Genomic DNA, 25,140 nt, shown 5'->3' on the forward strand with positions numbered 1-25,140 from the left:
AGATTAAAGTACGTTCTGTAGGCTTTAGATGAAGTTTAGTTTTGATTATGTATACGTCAATTCAGAGACCATATCTCCAGCAGATAAAAGAATAAAGAGGAGGAGTGAGACTAGATTCAAAGCTTGACGCGCTATTTCCAAATTTCCTTTAGTTCTTCAAGTGTCTCTCTATGGTGACAGTGTCATTTCCTATCATAGAATAGGGTTTTTTACCATTCCTTTGTATGCTATGTATGTGTATTATAAAGTTTGAGTTAAAAATTAACGTGAATTGAATTTTGAGAGAGCGTGTACTTTGGACCAGAAATTTTGTTTAGGTCATGCAATTTTCTTGTGAAAGTTCTGAAGGGGACGTGTACTTACCAATATGTTTTTTGAAACGAGTACACGACTTCAATGGAATAGACTTTCTTATTCACTTTGGTTCTACCAAAACTAAGTGTATTTGCATTCGTGTTGTTTCCTGGTCTACATCAAATCTAGAGACACAGTCTTACCTTGTGTAGTGGCTATGTAAAGTGCATCAAAATTGGGAAGGCTATTGATTAGTATTCGCTTCTCGAAGGAACTCTTCCACCTTGGCTGGGTGAAACTACTTTCAGCAACAAATAGACGAGTTGGACAGTCTCTACAAGAGCTTGGTGGCTCCTTCACCAACTACTTATTTGAATGGTGGTGATTCAATTGTAACACTATCTTAACTCTGCGAGTTTCCTGCGCTTCCACTTTTTCTACGCGTAAAAATTGCGAACCATCATAATCAATAAAGGTTAACAGAATCCCTGTATAACATATATCCACCCTTGAATGTATATTATGACTGAAGACATACATCAATCTCAAATAAGCTACTTCAGTTTTGAACTTCTTCTACAAGAGATTGTGCCCACATCAATTCGTGTATCAAAAACATTATCAACACAATCAACCCAACCATCACTACCAACAACAACAGCAAAGCCAGACTCAACCGAATCAAACCAAGACAAGGGAAAAGAGGAAGGTGACTACCAAACAAGAATTGATACTCAATTATCGTCCATTGCCAATGACTTACCAGGAACAATCAATATACTAGATACTTCGTTACTCCCCACTGATGATGTCACTATACGAATTGAACAATTGGGTTTTAATCTTGGTCTCAAGATATCAGAGCTATTACTTTATCAAAATTCTTCAACCACGAAAATTATTGATATCTTGGATATAATGAAATTTATCTGTCGTGATGTTTGGAAATGCTTTTATAATAAACAAATTGATAATTTACGAACTAATCATCGTGGGATATTTGTCTTGATTGATAATAACTATAAATTGATTAATCAATTTAGTAGTAGCAGTAGTAGTAGTGCAATAGCCCTCGAAGGCCATAGCTCTACTGATCAAGATACGTTAAAGAAGTCCAAGGTGTATCTTTGGTTTCCGTGTGGTGTGATTAGAGGCATTTTGATGAGTTTTGGTGTTGAGAGTAATGTGTCAGCTGAGATTACTCAGTTTCCTTCAGTTATGTTCAATATTCATACAAGTATCAATAACTAGAGCAATAGATTTGCATACTCTTATAATGTACCTTTGCGGAGCATCCGTAGAACGAATGATATTTTCGTTGGTCAACAGCCCCGTAGATAGACTAATGAAAGTACTTCATTGTAGAGCTGTAATCACAGTCTCATTAATTAAAAAGCTATGACGATTGTGCTTCTTGTAGTCTCAATCTCTAGTTGCGTTATTTCAAAGGGATCGCGCAAATTGCAAAATCGCACCAAAAAAACCGTAATCATTCATTCAACCAACAAAGCTTCGTATCTCAAATACAATGAATACAGAAAATGCAACACCCCTCACACCTACTTCACAACCACCACCACGTATCCTAAGAATTAAAAGAAAAAGAGGTCAAGACCCACTTCAAGCTTTAATTTTAGAAGATACTCGCAATGTTAAACGATCAAAACCGTCAACTCCAATCACATCACCCATAGCAACACCACGCAGCCAAACACCACTGCGTCAACAACAATTAAGAGGGGATATCAGTACCAATGGTGCTGATGATGATAGGCTCAATTATATGTTTAAATTGGCTAAAACAGAATTTGGTAATGAAGCTGAATTGGATGAATCTTTATTACATACAATCTTGGCTGAAGCAGCAACTACAGGAACAGGAATTGAAAATGGGGGTGGTCGAAGTAGTACGAAACACAACCAGGAGATTAAACGACGATTTATCATCCAACCGGGAGAAACTCGATGTCAAAGTGGAATTGATTACGAAGGGGCTGATGTCGAAATACCCGATCAATTGTCTAATATGATTGAGGATTTAGTATCAAAGGGAGATGATAAGACTAAAACAAAGAGAAAAAGAAGAGGACGTTCGAATCACAAAGATGACAACACTGTTGTAAGTGACGATAAAGTTTCCGAATTGCGAGACTCAATATCTCAAGACGTATCAACCACGTTCACCAACTCCGATGACCACGATGACGAGAATCAATACGTTTATGATGTCTATCAGCTAACAGATGCTGAACCACTAACCACAGCAAACCATCCCCTGGCACAAATTGGATACATTCGATTTTTCAATGATGATGATTCCGACAACAATGATTCCAAAATATTTGATTCAACACAACAAGACATGGATGAATTGAAAAAGCCTAGTGTATTGACTGATGACGAAGACTCAAACGCTGAAAGTTTTTATCAAAATGATTATCCTAGTGATGAAGATGCCGAGGGGTTACAAGAATTGAACTCGTTTGAAGACGAGTTTGATAAATTGAATCTTGGGAACGGAGAAGAGGAAGGTGGCAATGGTGGTGTTGATGAGGATGCTGGGTATGTGCCTCACGATGGAATTGGATGGGATGGTGAAGAGTATTTTGATTATGGAGACGTTGAGCGATTCATGGGACTAGATGAAGACGGAGACGACGATGAGGAAGACGAGGAAAACGATGATGATCATGAAATTAAGAGAAACCAGTTTTTCAAATCCGATGTGGATGATCCACTAGCATTACATCGAGATAAAATTTTTGGAAAATTAGAGAGAATGATTGACGAATAATATCTATTAACAAATCTATAATCACAAGTATACTATTCAATCCTTGTTTCAGGAAAAGAAATATTTACTTTGAAGAACTTGTCTTATATCTAATGCACCTCTCTTTGGAAGATTCAATATTTGTACAGGAACGAAAACCGGAACCATCTGTTTGCGCTGTGATTTGTCAATTAGTGCTCTTCCACTATCTTTGACATCGGATCCGTATTCGTATATGGTGTTGCCGGCAATGTGGTACAATTTCGGATCATGCTCGCTAAGTAGTTGGCTCACGGGATGATCTTGTCTCAATTCATGGATTTGCTTCAACTCAAGATTCAACACATCGGCAACTTTCATCTTACCACCACACTCTTCATATTCATTTCGAATAGTCTTCAATTTCGTATAGAGATCGGGATACTCCATCTTGTTGAAGTAAACCAATTGGAATAAATGCGAATGCTTGACTTGATTAATGAAATCGTTACGAACATGATTCATATAGTCAAATGAATGCAATTTAACAAACGTTCGACGCAATATTTGTGATAATTTCTCAACTTCGTTTGGATGGGTCCAATATGAATCATGTATCGATGCAAATGTCAACCCAGTAGGGCCATCCACACTGGTATTTTCACTTTTGCCAGCGCATGCATCACATGTCATAAACATATGACTGGCATCCAAAGAATGAATGAAATTGGGTGCAATTGCCAACTCGTGCTTACGTCGATCCATGGGTGCATATTTGCTCAGTGCCCGCTGCATAATAGACCCCAACGCTCCGGTAACACTATGTGGCTGCAGTTTTTTCCGATACGTTTGTATCACAGGAAACCCAGAAGCAGATATCCAACTAATGGGAGTATAACTTATGGGTGTCTTGTACCAATTACTTAAGGCTTTTGTTGCAGACGTGGATGTAAGCGATGCTGATGCAAATGTCTTCAGTTGAAGATAGTTTAACGTTTTCACATTATGGCTAGTCAAAATCCGTCTCGTGTTATCAACAAGCCATCGTTCCATTTGTTTAGCATTGTAGAATAAATCATCAATTGATGATAAAATCTTTCTTGCTAGGTAAATAGTCGATTTCAAATTGAATTGTCTTAGTTTATCAATGGTTGAATCATCATATAATCCCCGTTTGGACGGATTTTCATCATGATCAGATACGATCTTCTCAATATTCTCTAAAATTTGTCGACTTGCACCAGCTAATGTAACTCCGTAAACAGTAGTCATAACTGGTCGTTTAATCAACTTACGGTCCAATATCTTCAACATGAATTCAGCATGGTCGCGATCCTTTTCCAATAGTTTATTTTCCACATCATCAATAATCTTGCATTCAACAATATCTCTAACTGTGGAATACACGTCTTGTTTTGTATCCATTGGGACCAAGTTTACTGCTTTACCACCAAGACCATCAGCAGCTAATGCGGCATAATGTTGTAGTCCATTGCATGAACCATCTTGGTGGATAGGCAATCGACATACATACTCTTCGATTGAGCCCTTGCCTTGTTCAAGGAATTGCAAGATTTTTCTAATCTCAATACAAACGGATAATGCCGAAAACGGTTCATCGGCTTTCATCCACCATCTGTTGTGCAATGGATCAACTGCCGAATCAATGATCTCGACCCTATTCTGATTGAAAAATTGTTCACAATCGGTGCCGCCACCAAACACCGACATTAGTTGATACTTTATCCAATAAAATCCGTTAGCACCCAATGGTTGACCATGCCAGAATTGAAACAAAGATCGGGTTAAATCACCACCGTAGTGAGTCAATGGAGATAAAGGGTAAACACGACCTCTGAAATCAAATACATAACAATGATACAACATATCACCATTACGTCCAAATGCATTGGCCAACATTTTGACCGTTTCGAAATTCAGTCTCAACCCTTTTATATCAATAATCTCTTGTTTTGATTTGCTCGACACTTCAATAACCTTTGGTGGAATGTCAAGGAATCCCTGGGGTATTTCCATGACCTTGTTAAATACCAGTAACAAATCTGGATTAATGGACCATGCTGTTTTACCCATTTGGTCAAGACACTTAAAGGCCGAGTCTAATTTGCCTTGAAGATGCGCATTTTGTAATATCGTTTGTTGTAATTGGTCAAAACCACTTAGGAATGGGGTACTTCTTTCCAAATATGCTCCTTTGTTGACCCCAAGCCATGGTTCTGGTGGACACAATAATGGGAAATGATGTGAATCCGAGCCAATCGGAATCGAAGTTAGGCTTTGTGTGAGTACAGTGTTGATTTTTATTACTGATTTGGATTTAGCAGGGGACAAGTAGCTTGTATCAAGACTAAAAGCAAATTGGCTATCGGTGTCGTTAAAAGTGAAGACGGATGTGTTATCATCTTCATCATCTGCTCCACTAATTGCATATTCTTTAGGTAAAATACACGAATCAATCACTGATTTGACCAAAATACTAGAGAATTTATCAAAATCATTATCTGAGATGAACTTGAAAAGTTGAGCCTTAATGTCTGAATTTTTCATCAATGATATATCCCGTCTAAAAGCAATCCTCATACTGTTTAAAATTTCCACAACCCCTACTTTCTCCTTGTATGCCGATGAAATTAGTTGGTAAATGATATTGCTGATCATGGTGCTTATTGGGAAAACTTGAACAAATTGACGAAACCGATAAAGAACTTTTTCATTATCCGAGGCGGGCGACCCAATACTTATCAGTTCAATTCTCCTACAACTAGAATCAATCCAATTTTTGACCATTTCTTGCTCATGAGAAACGAATTTCGCACTCTGCTCGGAAACTGTGCTGTATTTTGATGGACTTTTGATCAACTTATGAGTATATTGCTCTAATATTGATTGTTTTGTCTTGTTAAAGGTGAGGTAATCCAGTAAAAATGTTGATTTTTCATCATTGGGTAAACTTTCGTAGAACTCGTATATTCTGCATGTAATTGGTTCTCCTTTCCATTCAAATTTGTTATTCTCAATATATTCACATGCTTTTTCGAAATGTAAGTTACCGAAATCATCCAAGTAGGAGCCTATTGGGATCTGATTAGATATCTTGGGTTCTGTATTATGTCTGGTCGAGTACTCCGTTTCTTTAGTCTCGGGATTGAGCTCTTCCACGCATTTGATCAAGTGTTCATCAGTCAATCGTCTTGAAAACAGTGACAAGTCGACGTGAAAGTCATCCACGGCCTGTTTGAACCCATTCTTGATTGGCAAAGCAAATATCTGACTTTTTCTGGTTTTCCTCTCCAAGTGATATGCATGTAGTCGAGCCTTTAAAATTATGTCAATGTGTGGTTGTAATGCGTCGTTACCAACTTCGAAAAGTTTCACTTGCTGAATTAACTTAGCATAAGATTGAACGATGTCATTGACTTCTTTAACGTTGTACCTCGAACCCATCGCCATATACAAATAAAGCCCTGCTTGAAAAAAGTTTAGCATTTGCATCTGCCTTTGCTGCTTGTTGTCTGCTGATCTATTGTAGTACTTCTCCAATTCCACTAGATGATTGAAAACTACTGAGACATCTTTTGTAAATAGCTTACGAGTGTATTCTTTTGTTAGCGCATCCCATTTTACTTTATCTTGTGGTGGAAATGTGAATCTCTCTGGGTCAAATATTGACTTGTTTAGGTAGCTTTGGTAAGGTGCAGTTGCAACATTTCTAAGAAAAGGAAGCAGGCGTCGATTCCAGCTGAGCGCTAACCCTGTTTTTCGTATCGTAGTTTGTATCATAGTAGCATCTTGATAGTTCTGTTGTGTCTATTCCTTTACAGTTAATTTGTATTAGAAGACTCCTGCAAACGAATTCTTTTTTATTTTTTCATATTCCCAATTGGGAAATCCAATCTATCGCGCTTAAATTGATTTTTTCAAAATTTTAAACAAAAAAATTTGATGAAAAGAATCATTTAAGCTAACCAAACATGAATAAAATAACCAAAATACCCTTCAGACTTTTATCGTCTAAAGCTGAAAGGTTTGTTCCCAAAAGTGGTGTTTACCCGAAAGGTTATATCGTCGGTGGAATCCATTGTGGTGTAAAAAAGGATGGAAATTCATTAGACTTGGCCATAGTTCACAACACTCATGGCAAGAATGCATCTGCAGCAGCGGTTTTTACCAAAAACAAGTTTAAAGCAGCACCTGTTAAAGTCTCACAACAAATCATAAAAGAAAGTAAAGGAGCCGGTATTAATTCAATTGTAGTAAACAGTGGTAATGCTAATGCTGTCACTGGATCTCAAGGAATGAGAGACGCAGAAGACATGACATTGGTGACAGATTCAGTGCTTGGCAATAAACCAAGCTCCACATTGGTAATGTCAACTGGTGTTATAGGAAACAACTTGCCAATTGATAAAATTTTATCAGGAATACCGAAATTAGCATTGAGCCATTTGGGTAGTACTCATCAGGACTGGATTAATTGCGCTAATGCTATATGTACAACTGACACTTTTCCCAAACTTGTCAGCAAGCAATTCACAATTGGTAACGACACCTACACATTGGCTGGGTTATGTAAGGGGGCTGGCATGATCTGCCCGAATATGGCAACATTGCTAGGCTTTTTTGTCACGGATGCACCAGTTTCACCTTCCGCACTACAGCTGATTCTTAAATACTCCGTTGACAGATCATTCAACAGTATTACAGTGGATGGTGACATGTCCACGAATGACACAATAGTAGCCATCTCAAATGGCGCTGCCGGTGGTGATTTGATTGATCTTGATGCCTCCTGCGGCGAAAGGTTTTCTGCTCTTCAAAATGAAATCACTGAATTCGCTCAACAATTGGCACAATTGGTTGTCAGGGACGGAGAGGGCGCAACTAAGTTTATAACAATCAACGTTAAGGATAGTTTGTCATACGATGATGCAAAATCAATTGCATCAAGCGTGGCAAACTCTTCTCTTTTCAAAACAGCAATGTACGGAAAGGATGCCAATTGGGGCCGTATACTATGCGCAATAGGATATGCACAAGTCTCTAGTGGTGACTCGGTTATACCTTCTAAAACAAGTGTCAAGTTTGTTCCTGTAGATGGCAGTGAGAGTTTGAACTTATTAGTCAATGGAGAACCAGAGAAAGTCGACGAAGAGAGAGCATCAACAATTTTAGAAAGTGAGGATCTCGTAATCGAAATTGATTTGGGAACCGGAGGTGGTCAAAGTGCTAATTTCTGGACATGTGATTTGTCTCATGAATATGTCACGATAAACGGGGACTACAGATCCTAGAGTTTACAAGTGTAGCAATTATGAATTGATTATATATTCAAATGCCTCCATCATTCTAGCAAATATATCACTCGCCTCTCACTGCAAACTTCTCTCTGAAGCTATGTTTCTCACTTTTCTATAGCATTCTCTTCCCCAATCTCTAATGAAATGGATGCCTGTGGCGATGCTGTTAAAGAACCCCTTAATAATGTTGGAGAATTGTTATTTGTGCCATTCCTTGACCTTCCAATGATTGAAGATACGCTACTTGCCACTCTGGAAACTTTTGCTTTAAAATTGGCCATGCTTTCATCAATGCCTGATAGTTTTCGAGCCAATGCAACAATTGGCCACGGAAATGCCCTGAATAGTGGAAGAAACTTTCCATAAAACGGTAACTTGATTTCACCTCTTCTACCTTGCTCAATAGCCAGAACAACGTATGAGGCTACAAATTTTGGATCTAGTTCCGGTGCAAAGATTTGTGTAGGTGTTCTAACTCCCTTAAACATAGTTGTACTAATTTGTCCCGGACACACAAGTAACGTTTTGATCCCATTTGAGATAAATGTAGGTGATCCAAGTTCATAAGTAAGTGACTCATGCAACGCAATAAGGCCTGATTTGGAAGCTCCATATGCGCTTAGTCTGGCCGGTGACATGTACCCCAAAACCGATGCTATTGTCACGATGTATCCACGCTCAATCAGAATCATACTTGGTAGGTATGCTTTTATCGTGTAAAAGCTTGACATGAGATTTGTCTGAATGGTTCTCTCAATTTCCTGAAACGATAGATCCAACAATGGTTTCCCAGTTGCAATTGCAGCATTATTTATTAAAATAGTGACTGTTCCGGTAGACAATTCGACCTCTTTTTGAACTTCCAAAACCAGCTCTCTCTTGCTTACATCGCATTTGAAGTAGGCGACTCCCGACATTCTATCCTCCTCTAGCGGAATTACAATATCAAGCACCACCACTTTGACGTTTTTGTTTACAAGTTGCAACACAAATTCCTTTCCCAAACCTGAGCAGCCACCAGTGACCAAAGCTAAATCAAATTTGGGCTCAAGAACAGTTCCAATAATCAAGTCCGACAACTGTCTGAAGATATAATTTAACCAATGTATGAGACGTATGAGTAAATATGTAGTAAAGAACATGTTGGACAGTTTTGCAACACAATTTTGTATCCAAGAAAATGAAGCTTTTATATAGGGAATAACCAGTAATACAAAGGACAATACCGTATGGTTAAGTTTCGGCTTAACATTGTTGTAATAGGTTCATATTAGTGTGAATACTGCGTAGTCATCTCATTCATTACCTACACAACCTTCGTGCGACAGTTTAATCTCTCTGTTAAAACGAATAATCGCTTGAAAATTTTTCTCACAAAGAACCAATCTCTAATCGAAGTACACCACAGCACAACTATTGCAAATATGTCTATGCAAATGCTAATAACGCCCAAGAACAAGTACAATCCCAAGCTACTCAAACAAATCAAAAGGATAAACAACTTGAGAGGCACACCAAAGAACAGTTATAAATTCGATGCGTCAAAATACAAAGAGCTTGAATTGTTCATATATCAACAACGTCCCTTCGTTTATAAACCAGCAAATGGAATCAGGTATTTTTGGAAAGAGTCATTGCCTACATTGAGGTACCACAATCCAGATGTCCAATTCACTGTCACTAATGTCACTGTTGAAAATGAAGAAGATTTACCAAAATTACCTTTGAAATTACAAATACACGGTCAAACAGAGGAAAACAGTTCTGTAATTGATTGTGCTAGTAAGCCACCACATCAAATCTTTAGTGAATTAATCAAACTTACAAATGCCAGAAAATTAACAGAGGAAGAGATCCCAAAGCTCCCACTTAGACCAGCTAAAAAATAGAACATTTGATGATGTTAAATAAATGCATTACTGATCCCCATGTACATACGAAATATACATTTGCAAGGTTAACTTGACTTCAAAAAGTTTAGCAAGGCATCTTGTCCTTTAGCTTCCATTAGTTTTTTGATCTTTAGCAACTCATCAATTTCATCACTTGCCAATTTCCGCGATTTTGAAGCTTGTTGATCCTCCATGTTCACCACTTTGAGTAGAGCATCTAAGTTCAATTTTTTCTGTCTCTCCTTTATTGACTCTAGCCCAGTCACGGCCTCCAACTCCTGTGGGTTTTCTTCCAACCTCTTGTTATATTCATACTCCATGTTCAGAGCCAATATGACGTCCTTGCTTTGAATCTTTTGCACAAAGTCGAGTAGTATCAGTCGCTCTGGTATTCGATATGTTGTCGAATTCGAGGAAGCGGATTTGGGTATACCCTCCACTTTGGTGGACATTTTCGCTGAAACACCATCGCGAGTGGACTCTGCCCTGAAACAAACTGGGACCTGATAACTGGGATGTATTGCATCCATGTCGCTTCCCCATAGTGAAAGAACATTCGATTTGCTGAGATCATCAGGATAAACCTCAAACTCGTCTAGCGTGTGCTCTGAATTATCTTTGAAATACTGATCCGTATCAAATTTTACAACTAAGCTCTCCATTGCCAACATCTTTAGAAAATTACTACGCAAGGATCCCTCAACCACTTCTGTATCCTTAAACTGCCTCAATTCGGGCAACCCCCTTGGCAACAAATCTTTGATATGATTGGGACATCTCCATTTATCTCCAATTGTTTTAGGTCCAAACATTGGGTATGGGAGACAGTCCACATGGTAAACAAGAGGACAATAGTCACATCTAATCAATGCCCTGTGATTTTGACCAGATTCTCCACATTTGTGACACAAGTAAGGATACCCTCTCTCATCATACAAACATTCAACCTCCAAATCCTCATTTCGGTTACACCCCAGTATTTGTTGTCCGTTTCTTTTACTAGCAGGTATGTCTGGCTTTTCGGTGTCGTCGGCATAATCACCATTTTCGCCAGTGTAGACTCCAATAAACGTATTTTCTCTCAAATTTTTTGGTAGTTGAAATACTTTTGGATTTCTCACTTCCAAATCATTCAACAATTTACCAAAGATGCCTATATCTTTCCAATTTGGTATTAATTGAGGGTATCTCTTGGCAAGACATTCATGGCAATACCAGTCGTCTTCTGGGGGTTCTTCGATTGGTGGATCACAACAAGTAAAATGGAACGACTTCGGACAGGTTTCACAACAAATGAAAATACCAGGACGCCCACAAGCAAAGCAAAAGTCGTCGTTATCTTTATGAGTATCCTCTTCATGATGCAACTCATTTTTAACTTTTGTATCTGGAGCTAGTAGTTTTGTACTAGGTGATTTCTTTGGTGATGTGAACTTTAATTTTTTAAGTGCACTTTTTGGCGTACTTTTGCTGGATTTTTTGTTGATTGGCTGTTTAGGTGTTTGGACAGTTAACTTTAGCTTAGTCGTTTTTGTCGCTCGTGGTGTCGCGGTCGATGGGGTTCTGATCTCACTTTCATTGGTGATGTCTTGAGTGATTGGTGTTTTTAACTGTGATCTATAAAGCTCTTCCAATTTTTCCTCCTTGACTTTGTCAATTTCAGGAGCTTGTGAAACTTCTCGTGATGAATCCAGACCCCTTCCCTTACCTCGTCTAAGCTTCTGTGGCCATAGTGACTCCTTCTTTATCTTGGCAGAGGGAAACTCCTCCAACGGTAGCCCAGTATAGCTCGGCGTTGGGGGAGCAAGTTCCGGTTCGGTAAATTTAGTATCTTGACCCGAAGATATCAGTGATGCCTCGCTATCTGATATTGTCTCTACCTTCTTATTCTCCTTGATATATGGGCTTGCCGATAGCTTGAGTATATTGTTTACTTCTAGTTGAGCCAAACGAGTTGACTTCCTCTTGCTTGACCCATTACTTTTACCTGAATCAGTTGACTTTCGTTTCTTGTTTTGGGTTTTTCCATTCTCATTCTTTGTAGACGTTGACACCAGCAGCGTTGTTGAACTTCCATTGAGTGAATGTGCGGAGTTGCTCCGACTTCTATCCCTCAAACCCATTCAGACCCTTTTAGCATATACCAGGTTAATTGTTATTCTGTAAAGGTTTTTATTGTTGGATATTGGAAGAAAAGTGGTAAAGAAAAAAAATTAAATTTCTTGATTTCATTTCTGCAGGGACGTGGACTTACAGAAATGTAATTGCTAGAGGAACTACGATGTATATTTCTTTCTATTTGTAAGTCATTTGGTGATATGCCAATGGGTGAATTAGTTTATATAACGTTGTTGAATGTAAACTTTGTTAAGGACTTGGTTTTGGCAATTTCTGTGAACGACTGATATTCATAGATGAAACAACCGTCCTTGAAAGCGGAGTATGCCATATGGGAGTGCCGCACTTGTAATTAGAGCGGATGTAACTGTCCGGTACATATTTGATCGATTTTGGTGACATCGGCTCAAAGTTTTAAAAAATACAGAATTGCACATTTATACTGGCTCGGAATAGCATAGCTCGTACATAGACAGCGGTAAACCATAGAACTTGAAGCTCTTTACGATACATAATGCGACCTCTGATCTGTCTTGAGATTAGGTTGTGTAGCAAACGCTCAACAAGCAATTGAACAACCTTTTGTAATAGCGATTCGAAACAAAATGCAGCAACAAGTGATGTGCATTTCTCATGTCTCCCAATACGAAGAATTGTATATGTTGCTAAATGGAATTCTAATTTGGAACAACATAGGGCACGTTAAGTTAACATTGGTTAGAAAGCACCAAATTTCAGCTGTTGAAGAAAGTGGGTAGTAATGCGGTAGTATTACGGTAGTATTGCGGTAGTATTGCGGTAGACTGTCAGTAAAATACCCACAAAGTAACCAGAAAAGCAACCACCTCGAGTCTAACGAGCACAAACGATATTAGTTGGGCTCCGTTTGCTCGCATCTTGTAATCAATCGACATGTGCAAGATATTTCCATTCAGCAGCCGGATTAAATCCCAAATGCTCCCATGATCTTGATTAATTCAAAAGCATCACACGTTTAAATCACACCGAGTCTTTGTATCAATTGTTCAACACATCACTATAATTGCTAACTGACGATGTAATGTCGTTGGGGGTAACTAAGCAACAATAAAACATTCCAGGTATGCGTCGATATTGCTTTATGCGCAGATAATACTTTATGTATACATCAAAGTGTACTTAGCATGTGTGGGATGCTCCGTGTACATTTGATATTCGGTCGTCGGAAGAAGAATCGTTTGAAGCCAAACTTTTTTTGTTGTATTGACGTTGGCGCTCAAAAAAACTGGAGAAAAATAGTCCACCACACATAAGTTCCCTCTACACCAGATCCTCATGATCCTCACTAACAACTTCATGACTCAATGCCAAACTTCATACTATGCTTGAGCCATTTTTGTGAATTACATGGACCACAAATCATTGTTTGTACACAAGTGACGACAGAAGATAAGAAACAAGAGTACATCCATACATCAGCTTCAACCCAAGGCGTTTGTTCATCTTGTCAATTGATTCTACCAGACAATGTTGCTAGTCTTGTGACTCATTCCGATTCAAGAGTATTTATCTCAACAGCATATCCAAGTTCTCAAAGACGATATGCGGCGTTGAAGAAATTGATGATGAAATCATTATCAGTTGAGACTGTTTCTGATATAGCCAAGCCAATGTTTTTTGGTGATGCCATATATGGTTATTGTTTGAATAAGATTTTCAAAATATATGATATCAATGCTAGAGGACAGGAGAGAAAATATGGTTTAATGATGGTTTGCGACTCTGAGTCAGATTTGTTACAAAATTGGGATATTTTAACATTGTACGTGTGTGAATTTATCGATTTGATACAGCAGAGGGTATCACATACGAACGAAAAATTGCATAAACTGAGTGGAGGTTCTGTTGTAGATAATGAACGGTATCTACGAAGATCAATGGCTCGTCCTAAATCGCTAATAGAACTTACAGGTGACAATCAAATATTTGTAAAGTTTCATCTTTGGGCTGTTGAAACATTGAAAGATACACTACGATGATATAGCGCTCTAATGGTTTTCCAAGTTGCTTACATTTGTAAAGCTTTTCCAGAAGTATTTAGTGTGAATAACTTGTCTAATTAATCTTTAACAAAACTGAAGAAACGCATCTAATAGCAACCAACAATAAAGCACTCACAACTTGGCAAGCAAGCCTTTCAATTCTCCTTTACTCTCCAAGGCTTGCAAGTCAGAATTACCACCAATATGCTTACCATTAATGAAAACATTTGGTACAGTTCTTTGTCCGCTAATTTCTTGCAAAGCACGCTGGATATTACCACCATCAGACATTGTATTTAACTCAATTAATTTGTAATCGACGCCATATTTATTCAATAAGTCCTTAGTTGCAGTACAATATGGACAATAAGTTTTTGAGTAAACTAAGATCTTATTTGTTTCGATGGTTGATTCCACTGATTTCTTCAATTCTGGAGAGACTGGACTCGGCCATAAGGCGACGATGTATGATTTGATAGACAGAAACATAATAGCACTGATGATGAAAGTGGATGCGGTGGAGTGGCTGTTGTGCGGATAAGAGATTGATTTTTTCTTCCGTTCAGAGGTGATGTCGAAAAATAAAGAAGTTGAGAATATATGACACTATTCACTCTATAAAATGTCTAATAATACGCAAATAGTTTCTGATTCTCCAACACAACCTGTGTGGTCAAGTTTCTCACCTCGACAACATCTTCGTCAACTTCATAAACCCCATCTTTTTTAACATCATGTGGATCGTCTCCATACAACTCTTCCAAAGTGGTGTTTGAATCAACTGGTTTTGTTGGTGGGAAACAACCAATGGTGATATGCATATATCTATTTACAGGTTCAATATCAACCAATCGATTATTCTTGTTGTCGTGGATGGTTAAGATCTCACATTTGATACAAATTAATTTACCTCTGTTGATAACAAATTGAATGAGTTTCACCTTAGCATGAAATTCAAGAACGTTCTTTTCACCTTCTTTACCTTCACCTTTGCCTAAAACAGTTTTAATACATTTCCATTTGGCTTTCTTTTCGGTACCTTTGGCACTGGCAATATGGCCTAATGTCACATGAAATGACTCTTGTAAAAACCTTTCCTCCTTCAATCGGCTGTACTCGGCATTATCATTGAGTTCATTGAGCAAATCTAATATGTTTTGATGGTGAATTGAGATTCCGTAATACGTTGGATCTTTTTTTTTGTTAGATGATGTCATGTCCTTGGTAAACGTTGGTTTATATTCCAAACTTTCCCTAAACCTCGCTTCAATTTCTTCATCTGTTGGTTTACTCTTTATTAATTCAGGATAAATCCTTGACAATTCATCAATGATTATCTTTACATTTTCCAATGAAGAGTCATTTTCATTCAATTTCAAGTTAATCACATGATCAAATTGAGAATCAGGAAGACGTTCGGCATTCACTGGTTGAAATCGAGACATAAACCCTTTCATGACTTTTGTCGTCAACTCCTCATCTGACGCTGCTTTCAACAGTTGATGATTATCACCTCTTTTTTTCACCCGGTCAAATGTAATCTTCCAAAGTTTCTCTTCATTCACGTCATGAATAAAATTGATACCTATATACTTGATATCAATCTTTCCGTCCAAGTACAAATGTTTCTTTTCAGCAATTGTAGTGAATATCTGCTTTCTCTCTCTGTATTCAGAATTATTTCTATCAAAGATCACCACGGGGTAATTATCTAAAGCTTGTAATGCTAAATCAGTAATTTTCAATTTAGCCTTTTTGGAAACATTGTCATTCTGGATATGGACCCAATCGGGAAACAATGAGTGTAAGGTGTTAAATACAGTTGTTTTTCCGCAACCTAGGGTGGATATAGACACGAGTAACAACTTTGTAGAATCTTCATCCTCTAATTTCAAATTCTTCATCTCTTCTGTGAGTTTTGCATCAATTGAGAGTAAATTCATACCATTTGTTTCGTGTAAATCTTGCAAGAACAATTGACGAACATGGATAATTCCATGACCTTGTTGGAAATCCTCTTTTAATTCCGGCTTTTCAGTAAACAACTTGTCAACAAATTCAAGATATTTCTTAGTGATGTACTTGTTTTTCTTAATCTTTACTGAATGAGCAGGAGTACCTCCCAACATCTGCCTTGTGACTTCACGAAATTGACGATACAACAAGTATGGTTCTTCAAATTTATACTTGAAAAAGAAATCATCGCCATTACGTTTACAACGAATGACAAATCCTTCAACTTCACGTCCATTGTAGGTTCCGGTCTCACTGCACTTATGTAAAAAGTCGAAAAGCTTATCAACATTGTCATACAGAAGATACTCGATAGTTTTGAACCCCCATTCATGGGCAAATTTAACAACATCACCTATCGGCACAGTTTGGAATTTTATTGTGTTGTAATTCAAACCATGTAGGTATAATCCAGATTTATCCTTTGGATATGGCAAAACATGCTCTTCAAATTCATCATCACATAATTCAGTCACCGCAGTTACGTTGTTTTCATACAAGTAACGAGCTAGTTGATCTACTCTCTCGTTCCCCAATTGCTGACGCAATTGAGCCTCCCCTTCTAGTGCATGATTTCTTGTATTGTCATCTCTTAACCCAGTTGAATGTTTTGAGCAAACAAGAATATCACCAGTAGGCAATCCACTAATGAATATGATACATCCATTTTCTTTTAATGTGACACCATAAGGACCCGATGTATTTTTTAATTCATCTTCTTTGGTAAAACTCTTTTCACCAACATTGAAAAACTTATCATAACCTCGTACTACTATTGAATCATTGTTTGTCGTGAATAAACCTCTAGCTTGAATGGGTAACTGTACCTTATCTTTACCATAATCAAAATCAAGAAATTTCCATGAATCTATGGCAATAGTGGTGTTGTGTGCATTATTGGTAAACTTTATACATTTACCATTACGTTTGAGTTTGGTTGATTCTTGTAGTTTCAGACAGAGTTGCTCTACTTCCTCTTTGGAATCACGCATGTGTAGAGTTCAGAAGGGACTAGCCTGATATAGAATCTGTGGGAACAGATGTGCTCTACAATTTTTTCTCAAACCGAAAACTACAAAATGTTCTTGATCAACAAAAGATCGCCAGAGAATCCCCAGTGAGTCACACTCTTTTATAAAAACAATAACAAACAGACGTAACTGCATCAATGGCATACAAAGTGGACGTGGATGAGGCTGACGTGGCCGTCCTCAATCAAAATTTGGTCAAATCAAAAGCCCTTTTCGAAAGCATCAATCAATCGCTCACCAAAATCTCCAAGAAATCACAGGCAGCACACACAACAATCAAACCAGTCCTAGGACAAGTTAATAAATTAACAGCAGCCAAAAAAGAAGTCGAAGGTGGGTTGGATCTACTATCAGAAGTGAGTCAAAGTGTTTCTCAAATCAACAATTTTGAAAATGCCTTGAACAACAATATCGAAGTTATTGGATTATTGAAATATGTAAACACGTTGAAACAATCACAAGAGTTGTACAGTCGTATCAAACCAAAATTTAAACAATTCAAGGGGATATTATACAATTTCCAAAACGTGATTGAAAGAAGTGAATTAAAAGTACAAAATTATATCGATACTGTTCTCAACCTAGAAACTAATAGAATGATGGATAAAAAACATGAAGTTAAAGTTATTTTTGAATATTTTAATCAACAAGGTAAAGATCAACACATCGTTAATAAATATGTTGATAAACGTGGTAATAAGATTATCCAGAATTTGAAACTTGTTGAACATAAATTACAACCAACTAAAATTGATGGACCTTATGAAAAGGGGACTAAGGGATATAATCCTTTTACTGAAGCTGTGGATAATGTATTGAAAGAAGAAGTACTTGTATTGAAACAATGTTCATTGCCACCGGGGTTGATTAGTCAGATTCTGGAGTATGCTATACGCGAATATAATCAAGTAATGCAATCGTTGGCCACGCAATTGAGTACATCCTTGACTGCAAACACTGATAACTACTTGATTCTTTTAGAGATTATTGACAACTTGCTTCGAGTCGATTATCAATTGAAACATCGATATGTTGTCAAGAGCGCCTCATTTAGTAAAATTCTTGATCAATTTATATCAATCGGTTCTTCGATTTTCCCAAGTTGCATCCGATCAATTGAAGCCCAGTTTCAACACATTACTCAATTCAATGATTCTTCAACAATTGGTGTTTCCACTAAAGCGATAACTCTAGCTCGAAGAATGTGTGAATTTAAACAACCACTTTTGCAATTGATTCAAACGAGGAAACCAGGAGATTGGATTCTGGAGTCTCCACCATTACAATACATAAGTGTATTTAATTCAATTATCACCAACACTACATTTGATGACAAGTCGCCGGAATTTTTATTATCGTCCTATTTCGCCGATATCATTGATTGTGTAATGATTAATATTGAAGTTGGGTTAAAGAAACCACATGGAGAACATTCAATGAAGAAATCTACTCAGGGGTTTATCCTTTTAAGGAACTTGTACATTAGTGAACAAATTATCAATCGATCACAAGAATTATTCCACATTTTAGGATCTAATGGACAAGAGCGTATCAATAAGTTGAAAAACCGGTTCCTCAAGCTATTCCTTGAAGATTGGAGCTATGCTTCCTACATTATTATTGAACGAATGACACTTATTGCCACCCAAGCAGGAACAGGTACTAGTGGGGCTAGCAACCCAAACACATCCATAGGTACTGGGGGTGGACAAGCAACCAATTTGTCAAACAAGGAACGTGAACAAGTTAAAGAATTATTCAAAAAGTTTAATGATTCGTTTGAAGAAGCATTGGCTAATTATAGAGCTCTCGAATTTGGTGATTCTAGTTTGAGAAGTTTTCTTGGTAATGAAGTGAAGAAAATGATTTTGAATGCATATTTTAAATTGTATGATAAATATGGAAATTCTGATTTTACCAAGAATAGACTGAAATATATCAAATGGGATAAATTGCAATTTGAAAGGTTGCTTAATGAGAAGTTGTAGGGAGAGGAGCTAGAAGGGGGAGTTTGTTGTGTTGGATGCTATGATGACAGCGCAGACATGATGTTGGCTCGGGATGGTTTGGTAGTACTCTTTTGAGACACGGAGCTGATATTGTCAACTCGAGACCGACCCCAGACATCTAAGAATGCTTGAAAAACGAAGAAAGGTAAAATGCCACAAATCGCGCCAATTCATTCCAGATTTTGCTCACAACTCGATCAACCAAACGTTTTGTGTATTTCGTAGTATTATTTGTTGTTGCATCGTGTCGTGGGCGAATTGCAAGTGATGTCCCTTTATCTGACATATTGCAACTATTGACAAATGGGAGTTATTACACAAGGATCTAGAGAAAAGTAGCACAAAAATTAGTAAGGTCATTGAAAAGGACAAATATAGAGCGAATTTGGAGTTTTACGCTTCTGCTTTGCTGGCGCTTGCTGTTGCTTGCTGTTGCTTGCTGTTGCTTGCTGTTGCTTGCTGTTGCTTGCTGTTGCTTGCTGTTGCTTGCTGTTGCTTGCTGTTGCTTAAAGTTGCTTAAAGTTGCTTAAAGTTGCCTAATGTTGTCTAATGTTGCTGTTGCCCAATGTTACTTGATGTTTCATTTGCGGGCTGATGTTTTAGAATACATATTGGTCAATCAAAGGATACCAAATTTCGTCAAATTACAAATCAGCGTATATATGTTTATAACATGAAATGCTGTCAAGAATTTTGAGGGACGTGGCTCATCGTATCAGTGTACAGTGAAGATGTTTGAGATGCATAAGTGCAATTGTATATTTTCTCAACTATACGTCGGCCAATTTGTGTATTGTTTTCTAATTCTGTATAAGATCGATCTACTATTCGGAAATATGCATCATTCGATCTATACAAGACATGTGTCTGACAACGAACCCTAAGGATCGTGCACTGAAAGAAACCCCTTGTGTTGGGTTCTTTAGTCAGTTTGTATGATTATTAAATCTTCATAAACGACACAAAAAATCCAAACCTTAAATCCATTATACATAGAGCAAACCACTTCCACCACTAAGGTCAACTATTGACGACTTGAAAGTCATATTGCGCCACAAAAGAAAAAGAGCTAAGTGGAGGAACATAGTGACGCCTTACTTCTTTTTTTCTCTTTAGACCATGTGTCTTAAGTTTCAATTAAATGTATAACCCAATCAATTTACGTCAAAAATAATAAAAGCCCCCTTTGTCTAAATTATAGTGAGTTTAAAGGTTGAGACGTCCCCAGAAGGTACCAAAACAAAGGTAATAACTTTAACATTCTCATTATCTTGTATAGGCAAAGGAAAGAAGTAAAGAAATGAAAGTATTTCTTGAACAAGTACTTTTGCAATTATTATCCCCACTCTTTTTCAAACAAATTGGTACAAAAATAAAAAACAAAAACCAAAAACGAAACGAGGAATTTCTAAGTGGCAAGTAACAAAAACCAGTTCTTTCACTAAACTTCAGAGTCAAATGGGATAAAATCCTCCCTCAGCAGTTGATGAAATTGCCCAGTAAACTTATAATAAGCAGATCTTTTGCGTAAATCTCGTAAATCGTAAGTCTAATTTCACTTTCTGAAACATTCAAACTTTAAAAAACAAAAAGCTCTTTGCTTAACCCGCCTTGTGTCTTTGACATCATCATGTGCTTTTAAATTGCAAATTTGATTGATGGAGTTGGAAAGATCTCGCAATTCTCTCTTATTCTTTCCTCTTTTACTTCAAGTATAATTAATATATAATCTCCCATTTTTAGGCGTTACTGCGTCATGTAACTCACTTATTGTCTCAAGTGCTTATGGGGTAGGATACAGAGAGAGTGAGAGCGGGGGGGGGAACAATCTTTTTGTAATAGACAGAATAAGAGAGTTTATAAAAGAGGAGTAACATTGACATTTCACATAACACTGTTTAGTTTAGCTATAGTTGGCATTTACAGCTTATTTTGCTCCGATAAGTTAGATTCAATAAAGAAGATATAACGTCATTGACGGTTGGTTGGTAGGTAATGCTGATATTAGGGATGCAAAAACCAAGGGGCATCGAGTGGGGAACTGATTGACTATTTAACTAAATCAAAAAAATAAAAAAGGATCTTCGTTCCTTTTTGATTGCAATTACAAAAACTACAATAGTGCAACATAATGCACAATATACATTTATTTCAAAAACGTTTTCCCCAAAACTAATTGCAAAACAAAAAAAAAAGATCGAACAGAGTAGGAATGAAATACCCCAAAGGTTGTCCATGCTTAGGCTCCTTTGCGAGTTTACCCCAATGTATTTTTAAGCAATAGGAACACACAAAAGGGTTGGGAAATAGATCCAAAAGAAACGAAGAGTCCACTCTGTAAAAGTATAGATATTTCATCTAGAACCGCCTAAAAATGTATTTTGTTATATAATCCATTGTTACTTGAAACTAAAATAGAGTCATTTCAACTATTGTTTACTAGCACCGTATCGCCTTATTGTCCTAGAAAAGGATCTACATCTACAACATAGTCAATGTTGTTTTGTATTTGTTTGTATCAAACTAAAAATAAATGACAGTATTTCACAGACGAAAGCTAAAAGGATAACCGAATAAAGAGGAATGGGTTATTTTTATCGTATCTGTATACCCTTGTGGAAACGGGGTACAACACGTAAGAGCCATAGGGGTGTAACTCCCAAGAAAAAGGAGAATTGATTAATAGGGGGTGTAAGGTTCGTATATGGCATTACACTATTATGAGAGTAGGCGGGGTATTCGGGCATGGAGGTGAAAGATAACAACAAACAACAAGGTTTTAGCAAGTGCCTAACGCCGTGCAATATTCGGGGATTGAAAACATTAAATAGGTTAATAATAACAATAATGATAATAATGACAATAGAAATAAAACAATAAAAAGAAAGAAAAATAAAACAATTTATAAATTTCATTATTTGTTATATGCAGTACAGACTAAAGATCTCTCTTTCTCTCTCTCTCCCCAGAAAAGAAACGGAGAAGAGATAGGAGAAGGGAAGAAGAATTGGGGAAAAACACCAAAGGCAAAAGTAAAAGGACCAAGTTAGTTGCTTTGCTGTCGGAAAGGATACATGCCAATTCAACTACATCTATTGTTCTCTCTTACTCCCTCTCTAGCGCTAATGTGCAGTGCCTGCTGTATACGAAAAACGATGATGATGTAGATGCATTGTGTGGTACTTTTTGTGGTGTCAAACACATCTGTCAGTCAACCAGATAGTTAAGCCAAGGCACACACACACACACCCCAGCCAACTCAAACTCAAAAATGACTGACCTAATCTGTGACTTGTCTCTTTGACATAAAAAACAATAGATGATTGTAAAAAATAAGCTTGGTAACCTACACAAAAGATGTGTGTCGTATCTGCCACTCAACCTAAACTTTCTTTTTGGCAATCTCTTTATTTGCACGCATATTACACAAAAATAGAAATAACAATTAGTAATCAGTGTCTGCATATTCTTAAGGTTAAGTATGAGGGAAAGCAAGAAATGGGATCTCATTCTCTAAAGTGTCATCCTGAATTTGTAATGACACCCTTTTTTTATCAACATTTTAAACTTTCAGACACCATATCTTTTGCTATAACTGAATATACAAATACGAGAAAAAATTAAAACACATACATAAGCAAATATCGGTTTTCTTGTCTGTTATCGTTGTCATTAGCATTATCTTCTTCTGTCTGTGTCTGTCCATTAGAAAACAACACTTGTCATTTAATATTATTATTGTTGTTGTTGTTGTTGTTGTTATTATAATTATTTATGCTGCATAGTAAATGAGATATATCAACTGATTTCTTATTTGTAATTAGGGTTATCAAGATCTTTCGAGTGGGTGACACAACATATTTGACCCAAACCCTCTCTTCACTTAGATAGTAAGAGAGGAAAAGAGAGGGGGTTCTGTACAACAGACAAGAAAAAATATATCTGTGATAATAATAATAGACGTATGATTAAAAATTTTGACTTTGTTTATAAACTATTTGCACAAGGTCTTAAGACTAGATAGTAAGCACACACTAGTGCAGTTGAGTGTGTGTATGCATGTATGTATATATAAGTGGCTGTGCAGTGTAGATCTTCATATGTCTGTGTCTACCCAAATGCCGTTTCAGATAAACAAAGACATAACACCAAAGTCAACAAAAGTGTCTGTCTGACCCTCTTTGTGGTTTGTGTCTGGGTAACAAATATTTCTGTTTATTTTTCTGTTGTTGTTGTTGTTGTATTTTTTTTAATTTTTATTTTTATTTTTTTATATCTTGTGTAAAGAGATACAAAGACAGAAGAAGAAGAAGAATATTATTATTTTGGTTACACAATGATGAGATAAAATGGGTTTATAACTATTAGGGGAATAATACACAAACTATAACATAACAATAACTAACAAAACTACCTAAGCAGTAGACAATAGAGTGTGAGTTAGTGAGTGGTAAGCCATGAAATATTTCTCTTATAAGGCTTGGCTCTTTAACTCATTTTAATATAAATACACTAATGAATATCCCATTTACTTTCAATTGGAGTGAGACTTACATATATATCTTTTTGTTTGGTTATACTTGACTCAAACTGCTATTACCACTACCACTGCTAGTACCACTACTAGTACTATACAAGAGTCAACTACAGTCATATTAGTCGCACCTTTTTTACACGTCCGCACTACAGACATATATAATGCAACTTACTGAATTGATTCATCATAGTAGGTCATCTACTTTACCATCTATATCCACAGCTAGCAGTTATCAACACAATACACCGTTACCCTTACCATCAAAACAAGAACAACTGCAATCACAACCAAAAGAAGCTCCACATTTGGCCAAGAGGATAAGTTTACCACCAATTAGTGATCTTTTGGCTACTCCTCCTCCACCACCACCACAACAACAACAACAACAAGTACCACAACCTCATTACAATTACTACACTACTACAGCCACCACCACCACCAATAACGATACCTTGAACAGATCTCCAAATGCCGGATATAGCACATCTTCATCAATCTCATCGCCATCTTCTATACAGTACCATAACCAACAACTGCATTACTTTCATAACAATCCTAGTCAGCAACCACAACAATTACCTTCAATTATACGCTCAAACTCATACCCACAACAATCAACACTCAGCCAAGATCCAAACTACCCCCACCATCATCTAGCTCACTACCCATCACACGAATACTACCCACAACCACATCCACATCCACATCAGCAACAACACTACGCACCATCATTCAACACCAACAGCAACAACATCGCAAACCGTAACAGTTCTGACCACAATGGTCCCAACTCCAAAAGGAAAACAAGAAATAACTTGCCTAAAGAAATAACCTATGTATTATTACGTTGGCTTAATGATCATTTAAACCATCCTTACCCCAATTCATTTGAAAAGAATCAGTTGATGATGGCCACTGGTTTAAATCAACAACAATTGAGTAATTGGTTTATTAATGCTAGAAGAAGGAAAATTAAAACATTAAAGGAACAAAAAAGAATGATGCATATGGTTTAAATGAGAAATACATTATACTATTTTATTTATCATTTGATGAGTTATGGTGGTGCTTGGATTTTTTTTTTATTCAACTTTTCAGTTCTTCAACAGACAAATATATATCTCAACAATCAGTGATTGTTTTTAAACCTTGCTT

The 25,140-nt window shown here is 37.0% G+C and overlaps 12 protein-coding genes across 12 annotated transcripts; 7 read left to right on the forward strand and 5 right to left on the reverse strand. All coding sequences in view use genetic code 12, as the record gives it.

The window, feature by feature from the left end:
• Window positions 1-807: 807 nt before the first annotated feature.
• Window positions 808-1,545, forward strand: CORT_0H01200 (Trs33 TRAPP complex subunit; the record flags this gene model as incomplete). Its single annotated transcript, XM_003871312.1, has 1 exon — window positions 808-1,545. The coding sequence occupies one exon, from the start codon at window positions 808-810 to the stop codon at window positions 1,543-1,545; it is 738 nt and encodes a 245-aa protein (XP_003871361.1).
• A 277-nt stretch (window positions 1,546-1,822) lies between these two features.
• Window positions 1,823-3,088, forward strand: CORT_0H01210 (Iwr1 protein; the record flags this gene model as incomplete). The annotated part of the gene is made up of 1 exon (XM_003871313.1): window positions 1,823-3,088. The coding sequence occupies one exon, from the start codon at window positions 1,823-1,825 to the stop codon at window positions 3,086-3,088; it is 1,266 nt and encodes a 421-aa protein (XP_003871362.1).
• A 48-nt stretch (window positions 3,089-3,136) lies between these two features.
• CORT_0H01220 (hypothetical protein) lies at window positions 3,137-6,847 on the reverse strand (the record flags this gene model as incomplete). Its single annotated transcript, XM_003871314.1, has 1 exon — window positions 3,137-6,847. The coding sequence occupies one exon, from the start codon at window positions 6,845-6,847 to the stop codon at window positions 3,137-3,139; it is 3,711 nt and encodes a 1,236-aa protein (XP_003871363.1).
• Window positions 6,848-7,038: 191 nt separating this feature from the next.
• On the forward strand, window positions 7,039-8,358 carry CORT_0H01230 (Ecm42 ornithine acetyltransferase; the record flags this gene model as incomplete). The annotated part of the gene is made up of 1 exon (XM_003871315.1): window positions 7,039-8,358. One exon carries the CDS (start codon window positions 7,039-7,041, stop codon window positions 8,356-8,358), a length of 1,320 nt encoding a protein of 439 aa, XP_003871364.1.
• Window positions 8,359-8,468: 110 nt separating this feature from the next.
• CORT_0H01240 (short-chain dehydrogenase/reductase) lies at window positions 8,469-9,506 on the reverse strand (the record flags this gene model as incomplete). Its single annotated transcript, XM_003871316.1, has 1 exon — window positions 8,469-9,506. One exon carries the CDS (start codon window positions 9,504-9,506, stop codon window positions 8,469-8,471), a length of 1,038 nt encoding a protein of 345 aa, XP_003871365.1.
• Window positions 9,507-9,788: 282 nt separating this feature from the next.
• Window positions 9,789-10,253, forward strand: CORT_0H01250 (hypothetical protein; the record flags this gene model as incomplete). The annotated part of the gene is made up of 1 exon (XM_003871317.1): window positions 9,789-10,253. The coding sequence occupies one exon, from the start codon at window positions 9,789-9,791 to the stop codon at window positions 10,251-10,253; it is 465 nt and encodes a 154-aa protein (XP_003871366.1).
• Window positions 10,254-10,321: 68 nt separating this feature from the next.
• On the reverse strand, window positions 10,322-12,379 carry CORT_0H01260 (Rco1 protein; the record flags this gene model as incomplete). Its single annotated transcript, XM_003871318.1, has 1 exon — window positions 10,322-12,379. The coding sequence occupies one exon, from the start codon at window positions 12,377-12,379 to the stop codon at window positions 10,322-10,324; it is 2,058 nt and encodes a 685-aa protein (XP_003871367.1).
• Window positions 12,380-13,717: 1,338 nt separating this feature from the next.
• Window positions 13,718-14,392, forward strand: CORT_0H01270 (Lst7 protein; the record flags this gene model as incomplete). The annotated part of the gene is made up of 1 exon (XM_003871319.1): window positions 13,718-14,392. One exon carries the CDS (start codon window positions 13,718-13,720, stop codon window positions 14,390-14,392), a length of 675 nt encoding a protein of 224 aa, XP_003871368.1.
• A 135-nt stretch (window positions 14,393-14,527) lies between these two features.
• CORT_0H01280 (hypothetical protein) lies at window positions 14,528-14,884 on the reverse strand (the record flags this gene model as incomplete). The annotated part of the gene is made up of 1 exon (XM_003871320.1): window positions 14,528-14,884. The coding sequence occupies one exon, from the start codon at window positions 14,882-14,884 to the stop codon at window positions 14,528-14,530; it is 357 nt and encodes a 118-aa protein (XP_003871369.1).
• A 137-nt stretch (window positions 14,885-15,021) lies between these two features.
• Window positions 15,022-17,400, reverse strand: CORT_0H01290 (Lig1 tRNA ligase; the record flags this gene model as incomplete). The annotated part of the gene is made up of 1 exon (XM_003871321.1): window positions 15,022-17,400. The coding sequence occupies one exon, from the start codon at window positions 17,398-17,400 to the stop codon at window positions 15,022-15,024; it is 2,379 nt and encodes a 792-aa protein (XP_003871370.1).
• Window positions 17,401-17,576: 176 nt separating this feature from the next.
• CORT_0H01300 (Exo70 subunit of the exocyst complex) lies at window positions 17,577-19,427 on the forward strand (the record flags this gene model as incomplete). The annotated part of the gene is made up of 1 exon (XM_003871322.1): window positions 17,577-19,427. The coding sequence occupies one exon, from the start codon at window positions 17,577-17,579 to the stop codon at window positions 19,425-19,427; it is 1,851 nt and encodes a 616-aa protein (XP_003871371.1).
• Window positions 19,428-24,146: 4,719 nt separating this feature from the next.
• On the forward strand, window positions 24,147-25,001 carry CORT_0H01330 (Cup9 protein; the record flags this gene model as incomplete). Its single annotated transcript, XM_003871323.1, has 1 exon — window positions 24,147-25,001. The coding sequence occupies one exon, from the start codon at window positions 24,147-24,149 to the stop codon at window positions 24,999-25,001; it is 855 nt and encodes a 284-aa protein (XP_003871372.1).
• Window positions 25,002-25,140: the final 139 nt, after the last annotated feature.

This window comes from Candida orthopsilosis, assembly GCF_000315875.1.
Source record: "Candida orthopsilosis Co 90-125, chromosome 8 draft sequence".
Taxonomy (NCBI): domain Eukaryota; kingdom Fungi; phylum Ascomycota; class Pichiomycetes; order Serinales; family Debaryomycetaceae; genus Lodderomyces; species Lodderomyces orthopsilosis.